Source organism: Pleurodeles waltl, chromosome 1_2 (assembly GCF_031143425.1).
Source record: "Pleurodeles waltl isolate 20211129_DDA chromosome 1_2, aPleWal1.hap1.20221129, whole genome shotgun sequence".
Classification (NCBI taxonomy): domain Eukaryota; kingdom Metazoa; phylum Chordata; class Amphibia; order Caudata; family Salamandridae; genus Pleurodeles; species Pleurodeles waltl.
Genome location: NC_090437.1, coordinates 1,089,735,443 through 1,089,760,955, shown reverse-complemented (window position 1 = coordinate 1,089,760,955; position 25,513 = coordinate 1,089,735,443). Strand labels below are relative to the sequence as shown.

The 25,513-nt window shown below is 44.3% G+C and overlaps 1 protein-coding gene across 2 annotated transcripts in view; it reads left to right on the top strand.

Moving 5' to 3' along the window:
* Positions 1 to 25,513, top strand: part of ZCCHC4 (zinc finger CCHC-type containing 4) — a 299,886-nt gene that overhangs the window by 271,897 nt on the left and 2,476 nt on the right. For both annotated transcript variants that reach the window (XM_069202157.1, XM_069202158.1), the window contains one exon: positions 1,320 to 1,464. In XM_069202157.1, the coding sequence (XP_069058258.1) occupies positions 1,320 to 1,464 (145 nt within the window). The remainder of the gene's footprint in view (positions 1 to 1,319; positions 1,465 to 25,513) is intronic.

Genomic DNA, 25,513 nt, shown 5'->3' with positions numbered 1-25,513 from the left:
CTCATACAAAACCATAGAAATTCAGCAATTATTGTTAGAGTTCTTTCAAGTAACTATAACTCAAGCCCTAAGGTAACTATAAGTTGCACACTTGCCATGCACAGTTTCCTTATCAATAATGTTATTGCAAATTTGCAGTGAGATACCATACAAGATCTTATCAATGACATAATATGTGGAGGAATTAGCGAAGGCAAGATTTATAGTTACCTTAGGGCGCAAGTCCTTGTAAGCTTTGTTTTTTTCAGTGTATTTCTGTGTTTTTTTTAGAGTGAGGCAGTTTTAACTACTATACGTTATTCCAACCTACGGCGGGGTTTGGTCGCCAGGTCCGGCCTTGCCACTGAGCCTTGCAGTCAAGCCCACATAACCACCAAACCCCATGCTACGCATTGCCTTTGGCAGTGCACAGCGCAGGTTGGCCACAGGGCCTGTCTCCGTCAGTGGATTTGTGAGTGGGTGTGTGAGTGTCTGAGTGGGTCTGAAAGTGGGTGTGTGAGACTATGAATGGGTCTGAGTGGATGCATGAGTGTGAGAGTGGGCGCTTGAGCCTCTGATTGCATGTATGAGTGAAAGAATGAGTGTACGAAAGAGTCTGTGATTTTTCTTTCAAATTTTTCCATAATCGCGAATATTTTCCAAATCGCGGAAATTCGTGAATTTTCACGAATATCGTGCACTGTGACGCAAAATTATATTAAACCTATAATTGTCCCTAAAACACACCTCTATCACACTCCTGCTGTCAGGGTACCTTCTCCCCAACGCTTATTCACTTTCAATTTTGATTTTCACCCATTTCATAATTCCTAAGACAAACCGATGATGATGTCATGATTTTCTTTATTCTTTCTTTATTTATTTTTTATGTTGTTTCAGCCATGTCAAAACCCAAGGCTTGCATGTCATTTTAATGGGATGAAACTAATTGGCTGCAAATAACATGATAATACATGATGCAGGGAGGGAGAGAGAGAGAGAGAGAGAGAGATTCAGCTTAATCCTCCTGTTGTAGGAGCTGCAGTAAAGGTGCAGGGGTTCTGAAATACACCTGCAAAATTATATGGGTGAAGTTCTCTCTCCATTCTGTAGTCATTCGTTTTGTGAACAAATACAGTTAAAGAGTCTCTTGTCCTGAAAAAAAAGTAAAGTCTGAACCAGCTTATGACTAAGGGAAAGGAATATTCGATAGAGACACATATATATTTTCCAGTCACCATGCTAGTATGAGAAAGTGTTACAATCCATACTTTGATGAGTATTTGCTTTTTAATGTCGTTGATCACAAATTAACATTACTCACATTTCCTGTGTTTAAGCCTGGATTCACTGCAGTTCCTGTAATCGATGTGCTCTCCAAAGTCATCCATGTGGCAGTACCAAGGATGGATGCTTCATCTGTGGGAAGAGTGACCACAAGCAAAGAAACTGTCCCCGCCGTTATATTAAGGACAAAACCACTCAGTAAGTTACTATGGGAATATGTTATTTGAAATATACCATTTAGTGGCTTGATTTTTTTGTAAAACCCTAGACAAAGCAGCAGAGCTGCTCCTAAGCATAACGTGCAAGATGACCTCAAATTTAATCTCAGTAAAGATACTAAAGAGAGAGAGAGAAGACATTTTAGAAAGAAACTGCATTGGAAGAGGGACCAATGAATAGAGTGCCACCTTTTTCTGAGGTGGGCGCAGGTTTTCGCGATGATATCTGCCCCACTGGCCATGTCAGCGTAGTGCTTGCTCCACCTGTGTTAGTGTTGAGGCCTTTCCTGTTATTTTCGAGTCTTCTCAGGACTGGGACCCAGTGTATCCTATATGTAAAGAATAAAGTAACATTAACACTACTTGTGACAGGTGAAGTAAATAAGAGTCCATGTATGTACAGCTCAGGTGCATGTGTTACCACCGTACAAAAAAAGACAATAGTGGACTCAAAAATTGATCACTTCATCAAGGGTGGAAGGAGAAGTTATTGTGGAGAGCATGAGCCTATTAATTTTATTATCATAGTAGACCAGTATGGTAAAACCTATTAGTCAAGTTCATTATACTTCAAATGTTGGAAGCCTACAGAGAAAGTAACTAACAACATATTCGTACAAGAATGTACAAAGTGCTTCCAGGTAATGTGTCATGGGAAGATGAGGAAGAGAAAGTCTACCCTTTGACTCTGAAACTTGAAAAATATTTATTTCTCGAAGTACTGTGCAGGGCTGTCAGTTGTGGCGGTTCAGTCAGAATCTCACCATCAGTCTCAGTACCCTGCCAGATGGGCAAGAGAAAAAGGACTTGCTCAGGCTGAAATGAGGTCAGGCTCAAGTTCACTTGGTGATATGTCTTGATATTCATGATGAGGTGTACCGAATAAAGGCATATCTCTGAAGGGTTCTGACGTCACGCTCAAATGATTTGCTAAGGGGTGTAAAAACATTTGTCTTGACAGATTGCTAAGAGGGGTAAAGGCAATATTGGCTAGACCAACATTCCTCTATTGAACAAAACTCAACCTAACTCAATATAATTGTATTAAGTTTACCAACGTTTTATCATCTTGTGCAGTTGGCCCTACACCAGGAATTGTCAGTCAGGGTCATGTGGAGCACTGTAAGAGTTGTAGGTGAGGTACTAAGTCTCCTTTTAGTGTGCTGTTAATCAACCTAATATGAAAAGTTAAACCTTGCTGCATAACTATGTGAACCTATGGATTATATTACAAGTGAAACTCAGGTGAGTTTAGTTTCTTATAAATTAGGCTTTGCGTGATGGCATGTATGCATATCTTTGCATGTGGTTGTAAGCAAAGGAATAAGAAGATTGGATTGAAAGCAGCATTTTAATCCAGTTACGCATTGTGGCCTGGGAGTCAGTTCAGACCTGCATTCAAGAAAAGCCAGGTCTTTATTTCTCTTCTGAATGTTTGATATTGTTGATAGGCATTATTTTTTTTCAGAAGCTTTATCAATGCTTGCATATCTGTACCAATAATGAGCTTAGACCTAGGTGGCTGTTCGTTAAGATGTGATTATCAACTGTGGGACCATCCTTGATCCAAGGTTTCTCCTCTTGTTGGACATTTTAAGGATAATGGCGTCCAACTGATTGCTTGGTGTCCAGTGCATAGGGTTTTGAAGGATATTCTTCTTGCTCCTGGTAACTAAACACGATCTTCAAGAGCAGGGATAGTGTGACCCCATTTGACTAGGTTAAGGTCTTATCTGCCTGTGATTAATGTTTTAAAGAGTCTGATGTAGAGATCATTTGCAGTAGTCTAGACAGGAAATCTCTAGGGCCAGCTACATTTGTGTCCTGTGAGAGAGAGCTAGGTGGAGGCAGTATTCTCATTGTGTATATGATGAGTCTTGCATCACTTTGTTCATTCATAAGTGAAATGAAAGGTTCAACTCCATGATCTTTTCACTTTACTTGAGGCTGTCTATTTTAGTCTTCGAGGAGTTGAGTGTAAGTTACTTCTCGTAGCATCCAAACTTCCTGAGTCATTTGACATTGACAGTGTTCAGAGGCTATGACTTTGGAAGGCTGTTGTAGTTTTTCAATGATCTAAGTATTGTTAGCATAGTTGTTGTCATGCCTAAAGTTAAAAGGAGGTAGTGAGACAATTTGTGATGTATCCTTAAGATATAGCATTAACCACTTTAACACAGCGTCTTGAATACCAGTGTCATGAAGTTGTTGTGCTAATAGTTTACCATTTCAAATGCTGGTGATTGGTCAAGTAGGAGTGGGGCAGCGAGTCATTCAGCGTCTACAGAGTTCTTGAGATCACCCCAGATGAAAATTTGTGCAGATTCCGTACTTTTTCCGGGTTTGAAACTGTTCTGTCTAGCAGATAGTTGTCTGTTTTGTTCAATGAAGGATGATATCTGGGTAAATGCTGCCTTTACGATACGTATACCTAGAGGAGGATTATTAGGATTTGATAGGAAGGAGTTGATGATCCCTGTTCATAGTAAGACAACCGACAACTCTAGAAGAATATTTTTTGTTTTGAAGGTATTGATCAGAGGTGACCTTCCATGTTTATGCATTTTATTTTCATTCAAATTTTTACTAAACTCACTGCTTATGTCCATCACTATCACTCGTTTGATGACATTGGTAAATGCTTTACGTTTGTCCCTCCATGGTGTGGTTTTGTTTCCGCCTTGGCCATCAACCCTGTTACATGGATAATTGCACGTTTGCCGATACGTTTGACTGCAAGCAAACTTCTTTTTCCTTTTATGTCTCACCTTCGCACTCATGGCAGCCATGGCGCTTTGAATCATCTAGCTTATGTCAACTGTTTTACTTTTCATTTTCAATTTATGTGGCAAGAAATGTCCAGTTAGAAATTTACAATAATAATAGCTCTAACTTGTTATTAACAGAAACTAACAGCCCCTGCATTATTTAAGAATTCCTCTCTGGCTCCCGAATTGGTGTGCCACATTGCAGGTGATATGAGTTTAAATCTGAGGCAGTGGCCTGCTGCTGTACCGTTCCTTGCCTGCAACGGACAGCAGCACACTTGCTCAACCAGAAAAACTGGCCAGAGCATGGCATATTGAGCAATGACACAGACAGGGCCCTAACGCAGGGCCCTAACTCCCCTGCTGCGCAGGAGGACCCCCACCCTTCAGGGAGCTCCCATTCAACCCAAATCTAATTACTATATTGGGTACTCTGGGCACCTCTTCAAGTTCTGTGGGTGGCATCATATTGCATCACACTGCTGACACACAGCAGCCACAATATATGTGCAACAGGGCAACAGAGCAATAACTAGTGTCACAGTGTGTGCAAAACCGACAAAGAGTGACCAAACAATGTGTTGTATGTGGATCAGGGACACCTATTGGCCCCTTAGCATTTGATATGTGCAACAGGGATGTCTAGTGATCAAAGTATGACATGCAGGAACACTTAAAGCATGTGTGGAAGTAGCAAATAGCACAACAAGTATGGCATATGTAAAAGTAAGACCTAATACTCAGTCTCAGCACACAATGACCACCAGTTGAATGAAGAGAGACAGGAATGTACATGACAGGTGTGGAACAGACACCTAGTGGAAGATCTGTGGCATGTGCATTGATATCAGTCATGTAATGGCACATGCAACAGAGACACCCAATGCTCTCAGAATGTAACACGTGCAGCACTGACTCCAGTAGTAAGACGGAGTATGACATATACAGCAGTAACACGATCTGGCAAGTAGTTGAGTTCTATGTGCAGAAGTGACACCTTGTGGGCAATCACAGTAAGGCCATTGAAGCAGTGCCACCTACTGGACAATCACAGTAAGGCTCATGAAGCACTGCCACCTAGTGGGCAATCACAGTAAGGCCAGCAAAGCACTGCCACCTGGTGGACAATCACAGTAAGGCCCGCAAAGCAGTGCCACCTAGTGGACAATCCCTGTAAGGCCCATGAAGCATGGCTACTTAGTGGACAATCACAGTAAGGCTCATGAAGCATGGCTACCTAGTGGGCAATCACAGTAAGGCCCATGAAGCAGTGCCACCTAGTGGACAATCACAGTAAGGCTTATGAAAAGGTCCATGAAGCACTGCCACCTCGTGGACAGTCACAAAGTTTATTGGGCAGCAGTTTACGTATATACATTTATAAACTCAGCATTTGTGATCCAAAACATTAGTAGGAGGATTGTAACCAAGGCAGGATAACCACTGACTACGCCAATCATATCTATTTAGAATACATGTCTGTAGATTTTTGTTATATGGATACCCTGAAAATCTGGAATGGACCCAGCTATTCCAGACTTACACTGGACACCACTGCAAATAGTGGTAGTTTTTAAATCGAGCTAGTCAGTGCCCATGCGCTGTCTTCGACAAGTGGTAAGCTACTTCTGTGAGCTTTCACCACCCCCATCACTTTCATTTGCTCCTTGGCCTGCCTCTAAAAAATCCCTTGATTTTGTAAGTAAAAGCTTTACGTTTGTCCTGCCTTGAGGCTGCTTTGTTACTGCCTTGGAGACTGACCCTCTTAAATGGATTATTGCATAATCAGCCACATACCTCAGTGTGGCACACTATTTTGTTCTTTTTTCTTTTGCCTCTGTTTTGCACTCTGTGTCTGTATGTTGTTTCTTCCTCTTCTTTGTTTTTGGTCATGCTGCTGTTTCTTTGTGGTGTCTGCGCCCAAAGGCTTCAGGCTGGAGGGGCAGGTTCTTTTTTATTTATTTATTGAAAGTTTCATATAGGAGGAACTTGATCGGAGGAGCGCTTTACATGAGTTCCACTTACATAGGTGACTTTTCGTATAGCGCAAACTCGATCAGAGGAGCGCTTTACATGAGTACCACTTATGTACAAGTTTAACAGTTGAAAAATATACAAACTGGCACATTTTAAACAGAAAAAACACAGAAATCCTGAAGAGCCAATACTACAATATATACTGCATTCAGGAAACTCGCCCATAATGCTTTGCTGGGCATTTCTTTTACAAACTATTTTTCCCCTTAACACAGCCTGTGGTGGTCCTACGACAATGTGACCACCATCAAAACGTTCAGCGCGACACATTCTTTCTCACTCAGGCATCTCTGGGTCACCAAACTAGGGTAGGGGAGACCCCAAAATAGTAACCTCTCCCACCATTCAGTGTCTTTTTAAGCTCTCATGGCTGGAACATTTGCTTTACAGCTTGGAGTACTTTCTGTTTTTAAGGGCCTTGTTTGTAATATCATTGCAGTAGGCCTACTAGGTCTGAAATTTGTATGATACTACGCCCTCTAGGGGCTAAATATGTGGTTACACTGCATCCATTTTTGCCATTCTCTTCATGTGGTTATGCCCTCTAGGAGCTGAATATATGGTTACAAGACCATGTTTCTTCCAAATGCTATTTTTATTGTGGTGTTCTCTAGGGGCTGGTCTGACCATTACAGTTAAGATACTACAATATTTGCTGCACTTGGAAACCCGCCTTTGTAATGCTTTGTGGGGCCTTCCTTTTACCAAACATTTTGTCCATAACTCACTGTTTAGTGGTTCTAGGACGATGGGACCACCATCAAAATGGTTAGAACAACATGCCCTTTCTTTATAGGTCATCTGTGGGTCCCCACTCTAGGTTGGGGGGGACCGCAAAGCAATAATATAAATAAATAATAGAATTTTTTTTGTTGCTGATAGAGGAAGAAGGTAAATGGAAGAGCTTTAGTTATATGCAGGGCCATTGGAATTATGTGGCAAGAGGACCAAATTATGCTGTAGGGTTGACCAGTTTATGTGGCAAGAAAAGTCCAGTTATGCATTTACAACACCAGTAACTCTAACTCAAGCAAATGCAAGACCTACTGCATTGCAAATGCTTGTTTATTTATCTTGTCACAGTTCCTGCTCTTTTAATACAGAGGTCAAATTTTAGGTTATGTCTTCTGAGAAATTGCTTCTAATGAGTTTTTAACATGGGGGTTTGTGTTTACAAACTCCTTTCACTTTGCAGTCAGAATAAGAAAAGTAAAGTGAAATATGAGACAATCTTACTGGCTTACAGGAAGTGCGAAAGGAATAGCTATAGTATGTCATTTTTTGGAACACACAAAGACATGTAAATAACTGTACACTTTCAGTAGTTAGGAAAGCAAAAATAAAGCACGTTTTTGTGATTCTAAAGTGTGATGGAAACAAACATTTTAATAGGATCAAAACAGATCAAGATACTTTTCTTGGTAACGCACTAAGGAGCAGATTTATGGAAAGTGGTGTTGCACCGAGTGCAGCGCCACTTTCCCGGAGCCCCTTAGCACCCCCCTACGGCCACCATGTGTGCGCTGTATTTAAAATACGGCGCATGTTTAGTGGGCAGTAGTGTCATTTCACATGACGCTATTGATGTACTCTGCAAGAGTGCCATGAACTCCATTCTAGAGAATGGAAGCCCCCCTTTAACGCCTGCTCTTGACCAGGCGTTAAAAGTGCCGTAAAAAATGGCGCAAGGAAATCTCATAGATTTCCTTACGCCATTTTTCAGCTCCCCTAATGGGGGAATGCCCCCTTTGCATACATTATGCCTGGAGTAGGCATAATGTAGCGCGCAATAGGTTACAGGATGGCGCAATGCAGGCATTGTACCTCCCTGTAAATACGGCACGAGATTTAGACCTCGTTGGGCCACATTGACGTCATAAATAATGTGGTTAATGTGGTTCAAGGGGACTATAAATATCCCCCTAAATGATAAATATTCACTGAAACATGATTTCCACACATCATCGTTTGTGTGGGCTTTTATCAGAAAAACGGTTTGTCTGGCAAATTTAATGACCATTTTAATGGAAAATGTGCTGTCTGTAAATGACAGTGCACTACCACATGATGCTTTACTTACATTAAAAAATCACCCACCTCATGATCATTAAAGCTAGGTGGGTCACAAAAACTTGTCATTCTAAAAATTGGGTTGTGGTTCTAAAATGTTTGGGAAGCCCTGGTGTAGGCTTGTCATTGCTTTCCTTTAAGTTTCAAGGTTAGCAGGTTTCTCAATTAAGTGTTTCCTAAGGCATCTAAGACATTTTAGATTTCTTGAGTGTTTATGCCTGTAGAGGTGCTGGCCGGGTTACAGAATTCGTTGAATGTTTTGAAGGGCATGTAACATTAGTGACATATTAAATGTAGTGGAACTTCTTGTTTTTTTATTATTTAGGCTGTATGTTTTCCTCCATATTCTAAGGAGGGATCAGATTTCTGTTTTTTGAAGTGTTATGTCAGAGTTGAACTGTCCAACCTTCCTTCTGTTAGTTTGTAGCCAAGTTGCTTTGAGAGGGACCACCCAGTCGAATGTCCCAGTTAACCATTGGTTGAGCTGTTTAGCTAACATTTCTTGCTCTGCTAAGGAATTATTAAAAGTGTTTTATGTATAGGTTGAAGATTGTTTAAGGTCTGTTAGCAGTGGTTGTATTGAATTCTGAGGGTGCATGGATTGTTATAGTGAAGTTGAGATACAGATGGATAACATGGTGGTCATACTACATAGTAGTTGTGTTTCATGTGTCTTAGATGGGATTTTGTGGGACAAATATGGTATCAATGGTCAGGGTAGTAGAGTCGTTGGGTCAAATGACCTGTTAACAGATAATTCAAGGGTACTGAGGAGGCATAATGTCTGGCACAGTGATAGTTTATGAACCAGAGTTTGAGTTCCCTGTTGATGCCGACGTTCGTATGGCCAATTGAAAAGTATGCTGTTGAATCCATAATAGCATATTCAAAAGCGAGGGTTCCTGGGTGTGGAAGATATATAAGGAGGAAAAAGGTAGAGAAAGCTGCGAATGGAGACCACCGAAGTAGCAATGTGCTAGGTGAAGAGCCAGGTATTTCGTTTCTTGTGCAATTCAAGAGCTGAGGAGGCAACTCTGATGAGCAGGGCCAGGTGGTTCCAGGCTTTAGATGCGAGGGAGGAAAAGGCATGAACACCGGATCTGGTTCTGAGTATGTTTGCTAGGGGATCCAGGAATATGTGAGTAGGAGTCCGACTGAGCAAGGTATCTGGTAGGTTGGTAGAAGGATATGCATTTGGAGAGGTACATGGGGCCAAAGTTTTGTAAGGCTTTGTATGTGTGCATGAAAGAGTTTGAAGAGTGGTTGTTTGTAGATTGGAAGCCAGTGTAGCGTTCCTGAACCTTTGATGGGATGGGCAACTATATTTTGAACAAGTTGCACTTTAACATTTATGGGGAGGTGAGAGAAAAAGGGCACTACAGTAACCCAGTTTCAAAATGGTAAAGGCCCCAACAGTCAGTTCTTAACTAGTAGGGACTGCATTTAATGTTGTGACCAACTTACCAACTAAATGAAAGCTTTTGGCTGGAAAGGGTTCCTAAATATTTGACTTTGGTGGTTGTGTGACGTAGAGGATTTTTATATTTTGTCCTTGGATCTAGCTAGTTTGCTTTCGTCTAGGTCTGTCTGTTCACCATGCAAGCCGGCATTTCAGCACAATCATTTTTAGAGCTGGTTAGCTAGAGATAAAGCTGAGCTGATAATTTCTGCCAAGAGAGATATGTAGGCTTTTACAAAGATTGGGGAAAGGGATTAGCTGTAAGGGATATCTCTACAGTCTTTTATTTTTTTTAGGGTGTGTTATTTATTGTACTTTATAACAGGAGTACTAATCCTTGCATGAATGAAAAATGTACAATGTTTGCCACCACCTGAACTATTTTGGCAGGGGTTGTTTTGGTCTGGTTTATTTTTTAGGGCATGGATGGTTGTAAGCAGTGCTCCTTCAAATTATTTTTCTCTTTGTACACCAGAAGAATATTTGCACGTTTTTCATCCGTGTGCAGAACTGCAAATAGCTGTGAGTGATCAAGTTACTGCTTCAGATGCGATGGAAGGGAAGGGTGAACAAAATGGGGCTGTTTAAATTTTTTTTTTTAAACGTCCTCCAACACAATTTGGTATTTCATCTGTTTCCTTCTGTAGGTTGTTAAATTAGAAACTCTGGTTAGATTAGGGCTATTTCACTGAAGGTTAGTTTATAGTTGATATATGCGGCCAAATCATCTGACTTCTCTGCAGATATGCTGATGTATAAAATATGTTTTGTTCTCCTCCAAAATATTTATGAGATCGTTTTTGGTTAAAAGTCTATCAGGAATCGCCAGAAGAATGCATGTGGGTTTTAACTAAGTTGAAATAAATTAATGTTGCAGTTCGACATTTTTGTAACCCTTTTTCTGATGGAAACTCTCTCTACCGCAGATTCATCACCTGAAAATATTTCTCAAGTGCAGGCTCGATCCAGAGATTTCTTCGGAGCAGTGCTCCTATACACTGCTAGGTTGTGTCATGCAGCTCCACGTTCGCTCCATACTGACCTGGAAGTGACAGAGTGGAGTCACATATAAGTGCCACCCCTGTGCACTAATATCCATGCTTTTTTTTGTCTTCTCTTCCACACCTCCAGACAGAGTGTGTGAACAATTGTTGGATATAGCCTACAGAGTGCTAACTTTGGACTTTTAAAGTGTTAAAAAGATGCCACTCCACAGAGCTGGGAGGTACGAGTGCAGTGAAGAACCTGCGGCTCGTTAGAGTATCCACCAGAAAGAGGGTTACCAACCACTACCTCCCCAAGGTGAAGGGTCGCTGGAAACGATTCAGACCAAAAAGTCTTGCAGGATGAAGCAGGCAAAGAGGTCTTTCTGTTTTACTTTGCTGTTAAAGCAGGAGTGCTCTATGAAGGTGTACCCATGTCATAGCCTCACACATGTCAAGGACAGACATTGCTAGCACCAACACAGTGTTAACAGCCTTGACCATGGTAGAATGGGCTGTCAGACCTTCTGGGGGCTGCTTCTTGGCAGTGTGTAGCAGATCTTAATGCAGAGAACTATCCTCCTTAACCTGGTGCTCTTCTGCAAAGCCTTCCTTTTTTGTGCTCCAGAGAACCCCCAAAAAGATAATCATCCACTTTTGATAAGATGTACATAAAATCTTAAAGCCATTTTGGGTCCAGTTGATGGACCTTCTCCTCCTCTTTCTATGGTTTTGGAGAAGCACAGAAGGCTGGTAGAGTGAAGGATTGCCCAACATTGAAGAAAACCCCTACTTTTGGTAAAAAGGCCACCTGAGTCCTCAGCACCAGTTTGTTCGGGAAAAGGGTGGTATAGGTCAGTTGCACTGAGAGCCCCTGTAGTTCATTTACGTAACAAGTTGACATAATCATAGTAAGGAAGACAGTCTCCAAGGTCAGAAAAGGCAGTGAGCAGCAATGCATAACTATGAAGGGCATACACAGGAGAAACATCAAGACCAAACTAAGGTCCCACTGTGCCTTCACAGATGGTTCTGAGGGAACATCTGTGTCAAACCTTTAATAAGTCTCATTACAATAGGTAATTTGGACAAGGACCTTTGGTACTGCAGACATAGAAAGGCCAAAAGAACTGACAGCATTTAACAGTGTCTGTGGAAAAGCTTTGCTAGGTTAAAGACAAAACAAATAAACAACAGTTATGCCTGTAAGTGGTCACAGCACCAGGTCACAAACTAGAACCAGCACCTGGCATAAAGGAATTTCATAGAAGGGCACCTAACAGCGAGGATGATATCTACTATGTCAGCTGACAAATTGAACACAGTGAATTGCTGATGCTCTAGTACCACGCACGGAGTTCTTTGGAAGAACCTACCCAGTTGCTGAAACAGGATGTCCTCTGAAAGTGGCGGTGTTATAGAGGACAGATGCTCATGCTCCGAAGTTCTAGGCACCCCATGTAGGGCCACCAGGATAAGCTAGATTGGTTGTTCTTGATTTTTGTCAGAACTAGGGCCTGGAGAGGAAATAGTGGAAATGTGAAGAGGTGACCCTTATTCCATTCTAGCCAAAATGCTTCTCCTAAGGAGTGTTCTTGTTGGAACTTCAGCTCTCCAAATTGTGGACACTGCAAATTCTTGACAGTGGCAAAAAGATCTAGCCAGGTTTCCACCCACTGGTGGAAGATGCCCTACCCCAACATTGAGAGGTAAGCACCACCCATGATTCTTCAGACAGCTCCTTCTCAGTTTGTCTGCAATTGCATTTATGTAACCCCTCGTGCTTGGCTACTAGAAAGATGCCCTAAATTCCAGCTACACCCAGAAGCACAAAGTATCCTGGCGCGGTGCTCAAGACCGCACTCCTCCCCTCTTGCTGCAGTACCACTGGGTGATGGTGTGGCCTAGAGAACCTGCACGAGCCTCCTCTTGATGGATCTCAGGAAAGCCTTCAAGGCCAGATGAATAGCCCGCAGCTCCAGGAGGTAGATATGGAAAAGGCCCTTTACTAGAGATCACATTCCACTGATCTCCTCCCTCAGGTGACCCCTGCAAACCTAGCAAAGATGCTTCAGTCACCACTGTAAGTTCTGGGTGGGGAAGGGAGATTGGCCTTCTGCAGGACAATCTGTGGTCAGCTACCACTGCAGATCTTGAGCAGCTACTTCTGATATCTGGATGGTGACAGAAAGGTAGCCTTGATGTTGAGCCCATTAGAACTTCAAGTTCCATTCTAGTGCTCTTATGTGCCATCTGGTGTGGTTGAGAAAGAGAATGCACAAGGCTATGAGCCCAAGAAGCCTGAGAGCCACCCTCAGATGGATCCAGGAGCAGGACTGAAACATTGGACTAATAGCCTGAATGTCCTAGACTCGTTGCTGCAGAGGGAACTATCGGAACTCCACCATATTCAGGATTGCCACAATAAATGGAAGCCTCTGAGGGGTATTCAGGTTGGAGTTCGGCTTATTTATGGTGAAACCCAGTGATGTCACAAGTTTTGCCATTGTCCAAATGTGGTCCATGACTGACTGCTGTGAGTCTGCCATCAGGAGCCAGTCATTGAGATAGGGGGATACAGCGATTCCTGACCTCCGAAGATGAGAAACGGCCACCACTATCTCTTTTGTGAACACCTGAGGGGTGCTGGTGAGGCCAGATGGGAGCACTGAAAATTAAAAATGCTCCTGGCCCACCTTGAACCTTGTCCTGTGGGACTGGAGATTGGCATATGATAATATGCATTAACAACATCATCCAGTCTCCCATGTCTAGAGCAGCTAGGATTTGGGTGAATGTGAGCATCTTGAATCTGTCCTTCCATAGGAAGGCGTTGAATGGATGAAGATCCAAGACCTGAGGCCTCATCCTTTTTTGGGTGAGAAAATAGCAATAGAAAGAACCCCCACCTTTCTCAAAATCTGGTACCCTTTCTATGGCATCTCTGGAGAGAAACAGTAGTACCTCCTGTGGTAGGAGAAACAGATGCTTTTCAGAAATCTGTTCTGGTGTGGTAAGGATATTGGGTAGGGAGAAAAGACACAGGTAGGTTATAGCTTTTTCTAATAATTTGTAAAGCCCATCTGCAGGATGTGATTGCTTCACTGGTAGGAAAGACTGTTTCTGTTTGTACACCAGCCCCTAGTATAGCTACTAACTTTCAAAAACTGATAGAAATTGCTTAACAGTTGCCAACAGCCCCAAAGAACACGTTGTGCTGTACTGTCTTTAAAGCATTCCAAAGCAGAGTCCGTATTTTCACCGAAGAGACAGGACCCATAAATGGGCAGGTCCATCAGCATAACCTTGACATAACCAGAGAGTCCAAGGGTCCTCATCCAGATATGTTGCTGAATGATCACACTGCTAACAACCTCCTTGCCCAGACAATCTGTGGTATTCAGCCCCGGTGGATAACATATCAGTCAATCAATCAATGAATTCTGAAGCGCAGCTAATCACCTGTAGGGTCTCAAGGTGCTGTTTGAGGGCGTGCCGCTCAATCGAAGAGCCAGGTCTTGAGGTCCTTCCTGAACTGCTTCAGTGATGCGGTCTGCCTGAGTTTGAGAGGTTCCATGTCCAGGCTGCGAGGTAGGAGAAGGATCTTCCTACTGCTGTGCTTTCCCGGATCTTGGGAATGTCTCTGAGGGCAAGCTGGGAAGAACAGAGTTGTCTGTTGGGTATGTAGATGGTGAGGCGGTGGTTGAGGTATGCCAGTCCTATGTTGTTCAGTACCTTGTAGCTGTGGATCCGGAGTTTGTATGTGATCCGCTTGTTGACTGGTAGCTAGTCTAGGTCTCTGAGGTGGGAGGAGATGTGGCTGTGTCGGGAGATGTCCAGGATGAGTCTGGCTGCTGCATTCTGGATTCTTTGTAGTCTTGATTGTAGTTTCTTGGTGATGCTGGCATAGAGCGCGTTTCCGTAGTCCAGTTTGCTAGTGATGAGTGTGTGGGTGACTGTCTTCCTCGTGTCGGAGGGGATCCACTTGAAAATCTTTTGAAGGAGTCGGAGGATGTGGAAGCATGATGACGAGATGGCATTGACTTGGCGGGTCATGGATAGAGAGGAGTCAAGGACGATGCCCAGATTACGTGCGTGGTCTGTGGGAGCAGGGGTGTTTCCCAGTGCAGTGGGGTAGCAGGAGTTGTTCCAGGCGGAAGGGGTGGAGCAGATTACAAGGATCTCTTGTCCTATTTGGAAGTGTTGAGTCCATCATGTATCATCTAGGTCAAAGGAGCCCTAAGGTCTTCCAGACTGCTGGCAAGATGCTGGTGGCTGTGTCTCTAAGTGCATGGATGTATTGGCCCAACAAATAGTCTGAGTTCACAGACCGCAATGTTAGACTTGTTGGAAAAAAATATATAAGTTTGCCAAATAAATCAATCCTTTAAAATTATCTGTCTGGACTAATGGTGGGAAATGAATTCAGATTCACTTTACTGGTCAAGGCTTGTACAGTAAGACTCTCTGGAGTGGGGTGGTTGGTTAGAAAGTCCAGGTCATCAGGAGCTGGTCTATGATGGTTGGCCACCTGCCACTTTACAGGTGAGCAAAATCACGGTTTCAACCAGGTAACAATCAGAGTACCTGTGAGAACATCAATAAAGGGAAGTAAGGGCTCAGATGTTCCCGGTCCCAATTGCAAAATTCCTGTCAAAACATTTGCTTTAGCCCTAACAGTAGACAGTTGTGACTCTAGCACCTTGGCTATCCTCCAAAACACAACTGTGAATGATGGACCCTCCAGCCAAGTATTGTCTCCGGAGAACTGTAAAGCTTGCTCTTGTAAAGCACGGTACAAGGCATCATCAGTGTAATGAGGGAGCAAGCAATTCCACCCCCACCACCACCACTATCATATACATTGAAATCCTGGTGTGCACCCTACTATGGCCTAGGGGCATAGTCGGAATCAAAAAGATAATTGTGCCTCATCTGATAGCTCTGACATGGTAGAGGCACAGCGTTAGAGTCAAGCTGCATAACAACCAGTTGTGCTTTTGTAATTTCATAGGACGTCATCAGTCCAGTTCAGGCCCACAACAGTTTGGGGTCCAACGTAGGCATCTGATCATGCTCTGGTACTGCTGGCAGGAACCAGAGTGGATTTTAGGGTTGGAGTATAAGTCTGCATCAGAGATTCTGCCCGAATGGCAATAGGTTTCAAGGGGTTAGATGGTGCCACGGTGGAATGATTCTGTAGGCCTTACTGGCACACTATAGGGAGCAGGAAGGCCTCAATCTGCTGCGGGGTTGATGAAGACCTTGGAAACTCAAGAATCACATAAAGGAATCAGCTCAGTGACAGGCGATCACGAAAGAGTGCAACTCATATCTTCACACCCCCACACCACCTCCTTGGAGACAGAGTGATGGGTGTGAGTGACACCCATTTTGTTGCTTGTTCAGAGTTGGACTTACCGAGGCCTTCGAGTGAAGAGGAATGGTTGTGGATAGTCCCTATTACAGGACAAGATCCAGCCACCTGACCTAGAGTCGGACCTGTGCAAAGGCTGTGATTTCTTGTGTTCGGGCAATGTACAGTCTTGCCTCCTAGTCTTGAATCACCTATGACTGCATTTATCACACAACTTAGAGTTGTGTCCTGAGCACAGACACCAAGGACACACCTCGTGCAGACCTGTGACAAACATCTGCTTCCTGTAGTTGTAAAACTGCTTTAATTATGTTGTTTTCATTGGGACATCATTTCCTACCACACTGAAAAGTTTAGAAGTTGTCGGAGTACCCAACACAGTCAGGAGTGTAGCTTTGTATCTGTGTTGGAAGGTGTGAAAACAAAGCAATTGACAGTACGTAAGGGTGGAGCTTATAAGCAGCTCTTCTCTGTGACTTCCAGGCTGGTATGGAGCCAATGTGTAGCCGCATTACACCACTGCTACAAGTATTCACCAGATCTGTCCTGACTCCTGGGGGATATTCTCAGGAATCTGCAGTCATAAGTATCCATCAGAAGGGAAGAAGCTGCATTATTAACTGCGAAGAAAAAGGTGGAATTAAGAGCTACTGAATTATTTCCATTGAGAAGAGCAGGATCTATGTTCGGCTTCCACCTACAATAAGATGAAATACAGAAAACATATAATGCATGCATCCTCACAGTGCTGGTCAGCGGTTCTGATATCGGTCCATGTAGTCATTGGTTATATTTACAAATACAATATACTGCTTTGCCATTTTGCACCCCATTGAAAGATGTCTAAAATAAATCAGAGGGAGCGACATGATCTCATTGACAACATCAGGAGGAGCCCGCAACAGATCCCGAAAATGAAGTGGACCACACCTACACTGAGAATGAAAAGTAGATACAGGCAACACTCAGGTGTGCGAGCAAAGGTGGCGGTGTGCCCTAATGGCACCCTGAACTTGGAATTGCATCGTTAAGAGAGGGAGGAGTCCATGGCACTGGTGGAGACAGTCACCCCCGCGATAGCCTCCTGCACTGGCTTGGATTCAGTCAACGAAACTCGGGTCCCTGGGACTTAAAATGACTTGGTCTAGCAGTGGTGCGATTCAGCTCAGGTACTGCAGTAAACAGGTGACAGGGTTTTTGGGGATACCCCCTGTGATGGACACATGACAGATAAGGTACTGTGTGGGGCTGCTTGTGCATGGGCCCCACCAAGGGAGAGACTCTGAACATTGGCCCATGGTGGAGATCAGGCCATGGACCTTTTCAGAAAGAGTGGTTCCGCTGGGCATGGGGCCGCATCCATAGAGGACTATAGCCACTATTGAAGGCTGCTCCCACTTTTCTCATTTTCCTTTCCTTTTCCCCTCCTCACTTCCTATTTCTCTTCATATTGTTGTTAACAGTATGTTTGGTTACAGTTAGGATGTGTGTAACCGGACCTGCAGGGCTACCTAAGGGCTTGAACTGTGGCTCAGGCCACCATTAGTCTGCTGAGCTGCACTTTAGTCCATGGCCAAGTATCATTAACAGGGAACACAGGGTAGGTTCCAGTACAAACTGACGTTGCTATAGATTACATTGGAAGGAGGTAGACGGATGGCTGGGAGGACACTAGTTAAGTTTGGGGGTCTTTACTGGGGAGGGAGCTGGGGGTGGCATTTGAGGGCTAATATTGATTTTTGTGCAATATATGTTGAATCTGGTACCTGGGGGCGGGTTTTGGAGGGGTCCAGCAAGGCACAAAATGACTCCCACTGAGTGAACCTGTACGTTTGTGCACATGGAACGTGAGGGGATTAAACTAGTTTGCCAAAATATACAGGACTCATACTTACCTACGGCGGGTGAGGGTCCACATTGCACTGCTGCAAGAGACACACTTATTAGCTGGTGAGACCCAACAACTGCAGAAAAAGTGGAGAGGGCAGCTTTAGTCATTCACATACTCCTCTTATACCAGGGGAGTGTCTGTCTGGGTGGCCTCTGGGGTCCCTTTTTGATTGCGAGGACATGTTGCAGATGTAGAAAGGCATAATATCATACTCTATGGTGCTTTAACTGGTAGAGAGATATGTATCCTCAACATATACGCCCACAACACAGATGACTGTGAGTTCTATGAGAAATTGAAGGCTGAGCTGCCACCTTATGTGGACATGCCCATCATTTGGGCTGGAGATGTCAATTGAGTTTTAGATGGTCAGTTACAGTGGCACCCCTCCCCCCCCCAGAGAGGGTATTAAACCCCGCATGGTAGTGAGCTTAGAGGACACAATGACTATGCTGCAATGTGTGGACATTTGGAGGGACCTCCATCCCACAGCCAGAGAATTCTCTTGCTACACTCCCACGCACAGGGTCCGTAGCCAGCTAGACCACTTTCTCCTGATGACGGATAGCTCTTTAAACATTCAGAGGGCAGAATATCAAGTACGACATTTGTCAGATCACGCCCCCACCCCCTACTGCTAGAGTGTGGGGTGCAGTGACACAGTTCTGGCACCTGAGGCCCAAATTGCTAAGTGACCCTGAATATAAGGTGAACATGCTGGGGGTTCTGCAAGGTTACTTTGAAACCAACTGGAACACTTTTGGGTCCCACTGGAATGGTAGGCTTTAAAGGAGGTCATCAGGGGCTAGAGCCTCAGCAAGACTTACGGCACAATAAGGAAACTGGAGCGGTAATTGAGGGAGGGGTAGGAGCTCCTTACTTGACTGCAGTGACAGGGGATGCAGAGCTGGTAGAAGCACATAGGTGTGTTACCGCCATCTAAGACAGACTGGACTGTCATATTTCTAGAGACTACAGGCAACTGCTCCACCGGAGGGTGACCAATCAGGGCGCATGCTGGCCTGGCTGCTTAAACATGAGATGCCACCTCTACTGATTCTATCCCTTAAACAGCCAGACCACGGAGTGGCTGTGGGGCAATTAGTGGTAAATTTACTATTGCGGGATCACTGGCAGCAGTGTACATGGTCCCAGGGTGCACAGGTACCCACGAGGGGGGGTGGATTATCTACAGGTAGTATGATCCCCCAACTGACAGCAGCCCAAGCTGAGGGGCTCGGTGAAGACATACAGTTGGAAGAACTTATTGGAAGCTCTTGGGGACATGGCCTGCGGGAAATGTCCCAGACCTAATTGTCTCCCAGTTGAATACTTTCAGGCATACTCTGCTTCCCTACTCCCTTGATTGCTGGAGACACTCAGCGAGCCGTGCGCCAACGGAGTCCTGCCAGCCCAGATGCGAGAAGCCCTGATAAATATGCATTTAAAACTAGCCAGGGACCCAGTTGATCCCGAGCTTGTACCGCATGTTGTCAATACGCAATGTAGATGTTGAAGGTGCTTATGCTGCGCCTGGACTGTGTAGTCACATGCTTACTTCACAGAGACCAGTGCAGCTTCAGACTGGATCGAGGCACCTACATGAACCTGCGGAGGCTCTTCCAGGTCATGCACAAGACTATCATGGGAATACCTCTGGGAAGTGTTGTATCGGATGGGCGTAGGCCCAGGATTAGTGTCCTGATGTGATTCTTGAACGACACCTTTATGTCACTGGACGAGGTCTGGAGCAATTTTTGCAATATACGAGTGTGTCCAACGCGGCACAAGAAATATGGACGTCCTTCCCAGACGAACCGAATAAATCACAGGTTTTGTGGGTAACGCTGGACCTGGCTTGACTAGGGTTATCATCTCCTGGTTACATGCTGCGCGGTGTCGGCTGTCCCCTGCCAGCTTTGGACATGTTACATGGTCCTACCATAAGGTGAGGCCCTTCTTGCATGAAACACACCGCAAGGTGATAAGGGTGATGGCAGTGAATGTGGACTTGATAGTGAGACATTGCCTGTTGGGACTGAGGCCACTCCTCCCTATGAAAGGTAGCAAGATGAAATACAGATTTGCCCAGTTAGGGGTAGTCCTGGCCAGATGGTACATTGCCGTTCACTGGGCCAATTCAGCCCCCCGACATGGGATAAATAGAAGGCTGATTTGTTGGCGTGGGAGGTGACAGAAGAGTGTAGGCTCCGAAAGGTACGAACAAATGAAAATGCGGAACAAGACCTGGAGATTCGGGGAGCAATGGTAGACTTTCTGGGCGGGTTTTGCAAGGCACCCACAGACGACCCTGACCCGAGTTTACATGATGTGACTGCAGACGACCCTGACCCGAGTTTACATGATGTGACTGCCGTGGATGTGCACACAGTGGGAGATGACCCGGTGGGGTTAAATGGACTTGGAAGCCCCGCACCCTTTCTGGATAGGTTGGTGGAGGAGGACTGAGAACGAGATGATGAGAGGCTGCTGCGCCCGTCCCCTGACTGTGTGTGGGAGTTTTGATGCTCTCTCCTACCATACTTCCTTCGCCACACACACACAGTTTGATCAGTAACTTTCATGTATCAATTACTGATGGAAAAATGTGAATACACTTTTTTATTTATTTTTATTGAACAAGACCTGCATATCTATATCTTCAAATGTTCTGTTGGCTTCACTTCCAGTTACCTAGTTTTCTGCAGCCCAGGTACTTTCTAGAACACCACAGTCCTCCTTATCGCTTTTGATGCAGATTCACTCACTTTAAATTGTATCGGCTTTGCAAGCTAAAGTACTGTGTATGTTTGGTCCGTGGTCTTCGTCAAACCAAAGCCGCATTGGCACAATTCATTCTGTTTACTTTGTTCAGCCTACAAAGATGAAATTCATTGCCCCTCTTCAGATAAACTCATTTTAGAGAATGTTCCTTCTCTCTAGTGTTCTAGATTGCATTCAAATATGAACAAGGTGATGGAAAGAATGCTTGCAAATAGTCTAAACCCTCTGGCTATCATTCTGGGTAACATTCTGATGCAATATTTTGGCCGCTGCTACTTTAGACAGACACCTGATGCATGGAAGTCAGTACTTACTGACCTTGTTCTTCATTTAATCAGTCCATCTCGAACTGTCAGGCAAGGCCTGCTCCAGAAGGGAGCAGAAGCAACACTAGACCAGTTTTGATCCCGTTAGGCCTTGTCAGTAAGGAATAGCTTGGATATTGTGGTATACCAAGCAAGGGACCCACATCTGGGCATCCATTGAGTGAATTGGGGTGTTGCGCTAGATACACAATATATGGTGGAAGGAATACTTGTAGAGTCTAAACAACAAATAATAGTTTGGCTAGCAATCCAACCCATTGTTTTTAGCCCTCTATACCACTCTAGAAAGTGACCCATCTGATGCCAGTCAGTAGTCACCCTGCTTTTCACAGTCCATTCCGAACTGCTGGAAGAGGCCCACCAGAAGGGAACACCAACAATCCCAGGCCGATTTCGGCCTTCCTAGGCCTTGTCAGTATGGCATGGCTTGGGCCATGTTGCACTGCGAGCAAGGTCACATCTTGGTATACTTTTGGACACTTAAGGCATTACGTGAAACACACATAAGGTAATGTGTGCCAGGTTAACTGTTCTTCACCTCTTCTATTTGCACTGTGAGAAAAACCTTAAACGTTTGCACTTCCAAGGTCCCCAGCTCTCCCTGTGCTGCTCCACTGCTCTTGCGTCTGTCTTCTTGTTTTCCCCCCATTTTTTGTGTGCTCCTCTCCTTGCTTTACCTTCACTTTCACTGATTTCTTTCTCCTTTTCCTCTGTTTTTATGTGCCCTCTCCTTGCTTTTCCCTTGTTTTCACTGCCTTCTTCCCAGTTTTTTTCTGTGCACGCTCCTTGCTTTCCCCTTGTTCTCACTGCTCTCTTCTTGTTCTTTTCCCTGTTATTTGTGTGCCCTCTCCTTGCTTTCCCTCGTTTGCTCTGCTTCCTCCCTGCTTTTCCTCCCATTTTTGTGTGCCTTCTCGTTGCTTTTCCCTCCTTCCCACTGCTTTCTGCTTGCTTTTCCATGTTTTTTGTTTGCTTTCTCCTTCCTTTTCCCTCCTTTTCACTGCCTTCTGCTTATTTTTTCCCTCATTGCCACTCCCGCTTGCCTCCCACCTTGCCCCTCCCACCTAGTCCCAGCTCCCCTTCCTTTACCAAAGACCTAATGGAGGCCGCAGCGCGACCCCATTGAACAGGCCACATCAATGGGCCAGCTATCCCCGTGCTGCTGCATCGTTCTTGCTTCTGTCTCCTTGTTTTTTCCCCAGTTTTTTGAGTGCCTTCTCCTTGCTCTTCCCTTGATCTCACTCCTTTCTTGTTGCTTTTTTCCATGTTTTTGTGTGCCTTCTCCTTGCTTTTCCCACGTTCTCACTGCTTTCTCCTTGTTTTTACCCCCATTTTTTGTTTGCCTTCTTGCTTTTTCCTTGCTGTTACTGCTTTCTCCTTGCTTTTTCCTCTGTTTTTTTGTGTGCCTTCTTGCTCTTCCCTCGTTCTCACTACTTTCTCCTGGCTTTTTGTGTGCCTTCTTCTTGCTTTCCCCTAGTTTTACTGCCTCCTCCTTGCTTTCCCCCAGTTTCTTTGTGTGCCCCTTTTCTTTCTTTTTCCTTGTTTCACTGCTTTCGCCTTGCTTTTTCTCACATTTTGTGTGTGCCTTCTCCTTGCTTTTCCCTCGTTCTCGCTGCTTTCTCTTCACATTTCCCTTGTTTTTGTGTATCTTCTCCTTGCTTTTCCCTCAATTTCCCTGCTTTCTCTGGGACCTGCAAGCGCTTAGATATCTGTTGGGTGATTAGCTGCGCTTTACAAGTCTTGATTGATTGATTAATTGGCTTCCACTTATAAAGCAGTGCATGTCCATTGTGGCTCCAAAATGCTTTCCAGATACTATTTATTATTATTATCCTCTTGTGGGGTTTGTTCTTTCTAGTGCAAGGCAAGGCCAAGTGCAAAGAACCCAGCAAAACATAGGTGGTATTTTATTCATCCTGCTCGTGTTGGATAATTCCATTCTGCCCACACATGTCCAGTGGCGACCGGTTACTTTTGAAAGTGATGGGGTAGTATTATCATACTCAATCTATGAGATATTTAGTCTGTCCACCTGGGTTCCACTCAAGTAGCAATAAGCTATTTATTTATTCTATTATAAGGAAAGTGAGTGTAAAACATTATTAACTTCTTGGTTTACCTAAATATAAGTTTGCAAACTTGTCTAAGATATAATATTTCCCTATTCTAGGTGGTTCAGTAGACCACATCTCCTGCAGACATTTTTTGATACTTTAAAATGAAAGGCAGCCTGTCATGAATAATGGAATGAGTGTTATTAAAGGATTGGTAATCCCAACAATATAAGACAGCAATACCTGAGAGTTGATACACTTCTGAAAATGAACAGCAGATCTTCCTAAATTCTTGTTGATAACCTCTAGAATAGAAGCAAATACTCTGTCAGTGAGATGAATGGGTGTGGTTTCACTTGTAAAACAGGTTTAACATCTCAAATTCACCAGCTGCTCCTAATCACTGCACTTACTTCAGTTTTTAAAATGACTTTCTAAAAATGTTCGAGCTGTCCTCATCTTGAAAACCATTACATGGTTAATGAGTTAGGGTTCTTAACAACATAATGATGATTTCATCCATTCACCGGGTTGAGTTTAGCAATGCCGGACCAATAACTGACTGCAGAAAAGATGTTTTTTTCCTCAAACTTTTCCTTGTTACTTTAATCCCAGCACTCTCTAGTATGTTAGTTGTATAAAAACTCAAAAATGTTGATGCATCATCATCTTCCTCTTTTGTCAGGCCAGGATCTCAGATCTAGCTTTCCTTGTAGCCTTTCCCAACTCTAGAACAGTTCTGCTTCTATTTTTGCAAGTCTTTACTTTCCAGATAATCCTATTCTGGACATTACAGGTACTGCTGTTCCCTTCCCATTACATCCTTAGCTACTCCTGATGTAATAGTTTATGCCTGTCATTCTCAAACGTGTGGGCTTGAAGGCTAAGCCTTTGCTTAGCCTCTGACGTCAAGCACGTTCATACCTGACAGGTCAGGATCCATTCTAGTGATCTGGTCCAAACGTTGCCAGCAAGTAAATACTCTACAAAGAGCTGACCTATTTGGCAGTTCTCTTACCTTTCAGGGCACATCCCTTTGTTAAGGGAGACAGTGTGGATTTTGGAATCACTCACCAATGACTGATAACCAAGATTGATGTGGGCATGTATCCAGACAAAATTCTACTAGGCAAAAAAACCCTTCTGGGCAAAAAATGTTTCTAAATTGAAATCCTACACATAGACGTACTCAGAAGCTAGTAGTTATGTTTACAAAACCCAAAAGTGTAGGAGAGAATAATACCCACTCTACCTACAGAGTTGCAGGCAAGTGACACGTCTTTCTATTGAGCTATGTGGTGGATATGAGAACATAGGCAAATGGGCTACATAATATAACCACCACCAGGGAAAAGCCAGCATCATTGCAGAATGGAAAGCACCTGAACGTTCTTCAAGGAAAACAAAGTGTCAGCGGCAGTCGCAGCTCCAAAAATGGCGGGTGCAGCGCGACAGGGAAGGGGGGGGGGGGCAGAGGGAGGTTGGAGCATTATACATTAAATTATTATTATTTTTTTTTAAGTAAAAACTTAACTTAAGATCACTGCGCGCTGCCTCTCCATTGCAGGCTGCAGGCACAGACTCCCAGCCTGCCCTGCGCCAATCCTGATGCAGGACTCCCTGCTTGGGAGACTGGGAGCCTGCGCAGGCTCTCTTCAGCCCAGAGCTGGACTGGAGACAGTCTACTGCGCATGTGTGTTTGGCCGGCCCAAGACAGTCGGCCAAACACACATGCACTGAGCACTCTCCCTCATGTGCACTTCACCCCTGTCGCCCCGCCCCTTTCAGAACGAAAGGTATTATCCTTTCGCTCTGAAAGGTTTGCAGCTTCTGCTGCTGTCGGGGGGAGGGAGGCGGGGCGACGCTCCTGCACCCATATGGAGCGGTAGGTCACTTGAAGGCGGTAGGGCACTGTGCACAATCGTCTCAGTTACGTAGGCAGACAACAAGGCAGCATTTATCAAATCAATCAATCTCAGCAGAGATGTCTGCGACGTGGGCCGCGTCATACAGGCACACAAAGTAAGGTGCTGACAAGAGTAGAAGAAACCGCATACTACGACAGTTCAGCCAGATTGTTCCAAAACAGAAAGAGTAAACCTAGAGAATAAAATATATACCAACATTAAAGTAGGAGATGACGGCGCTGTATAATATGCTACAAATGGAAGGTAAGTGCTAATTAGAGGTCGTGATGCCGAAAACTGTCCTCCCCACAGCCGGCGAGATTCCTCGTCGGCAGCGTTTAATGTAAGAAGCAGGAACAGCGGTCACAGAGTTGAA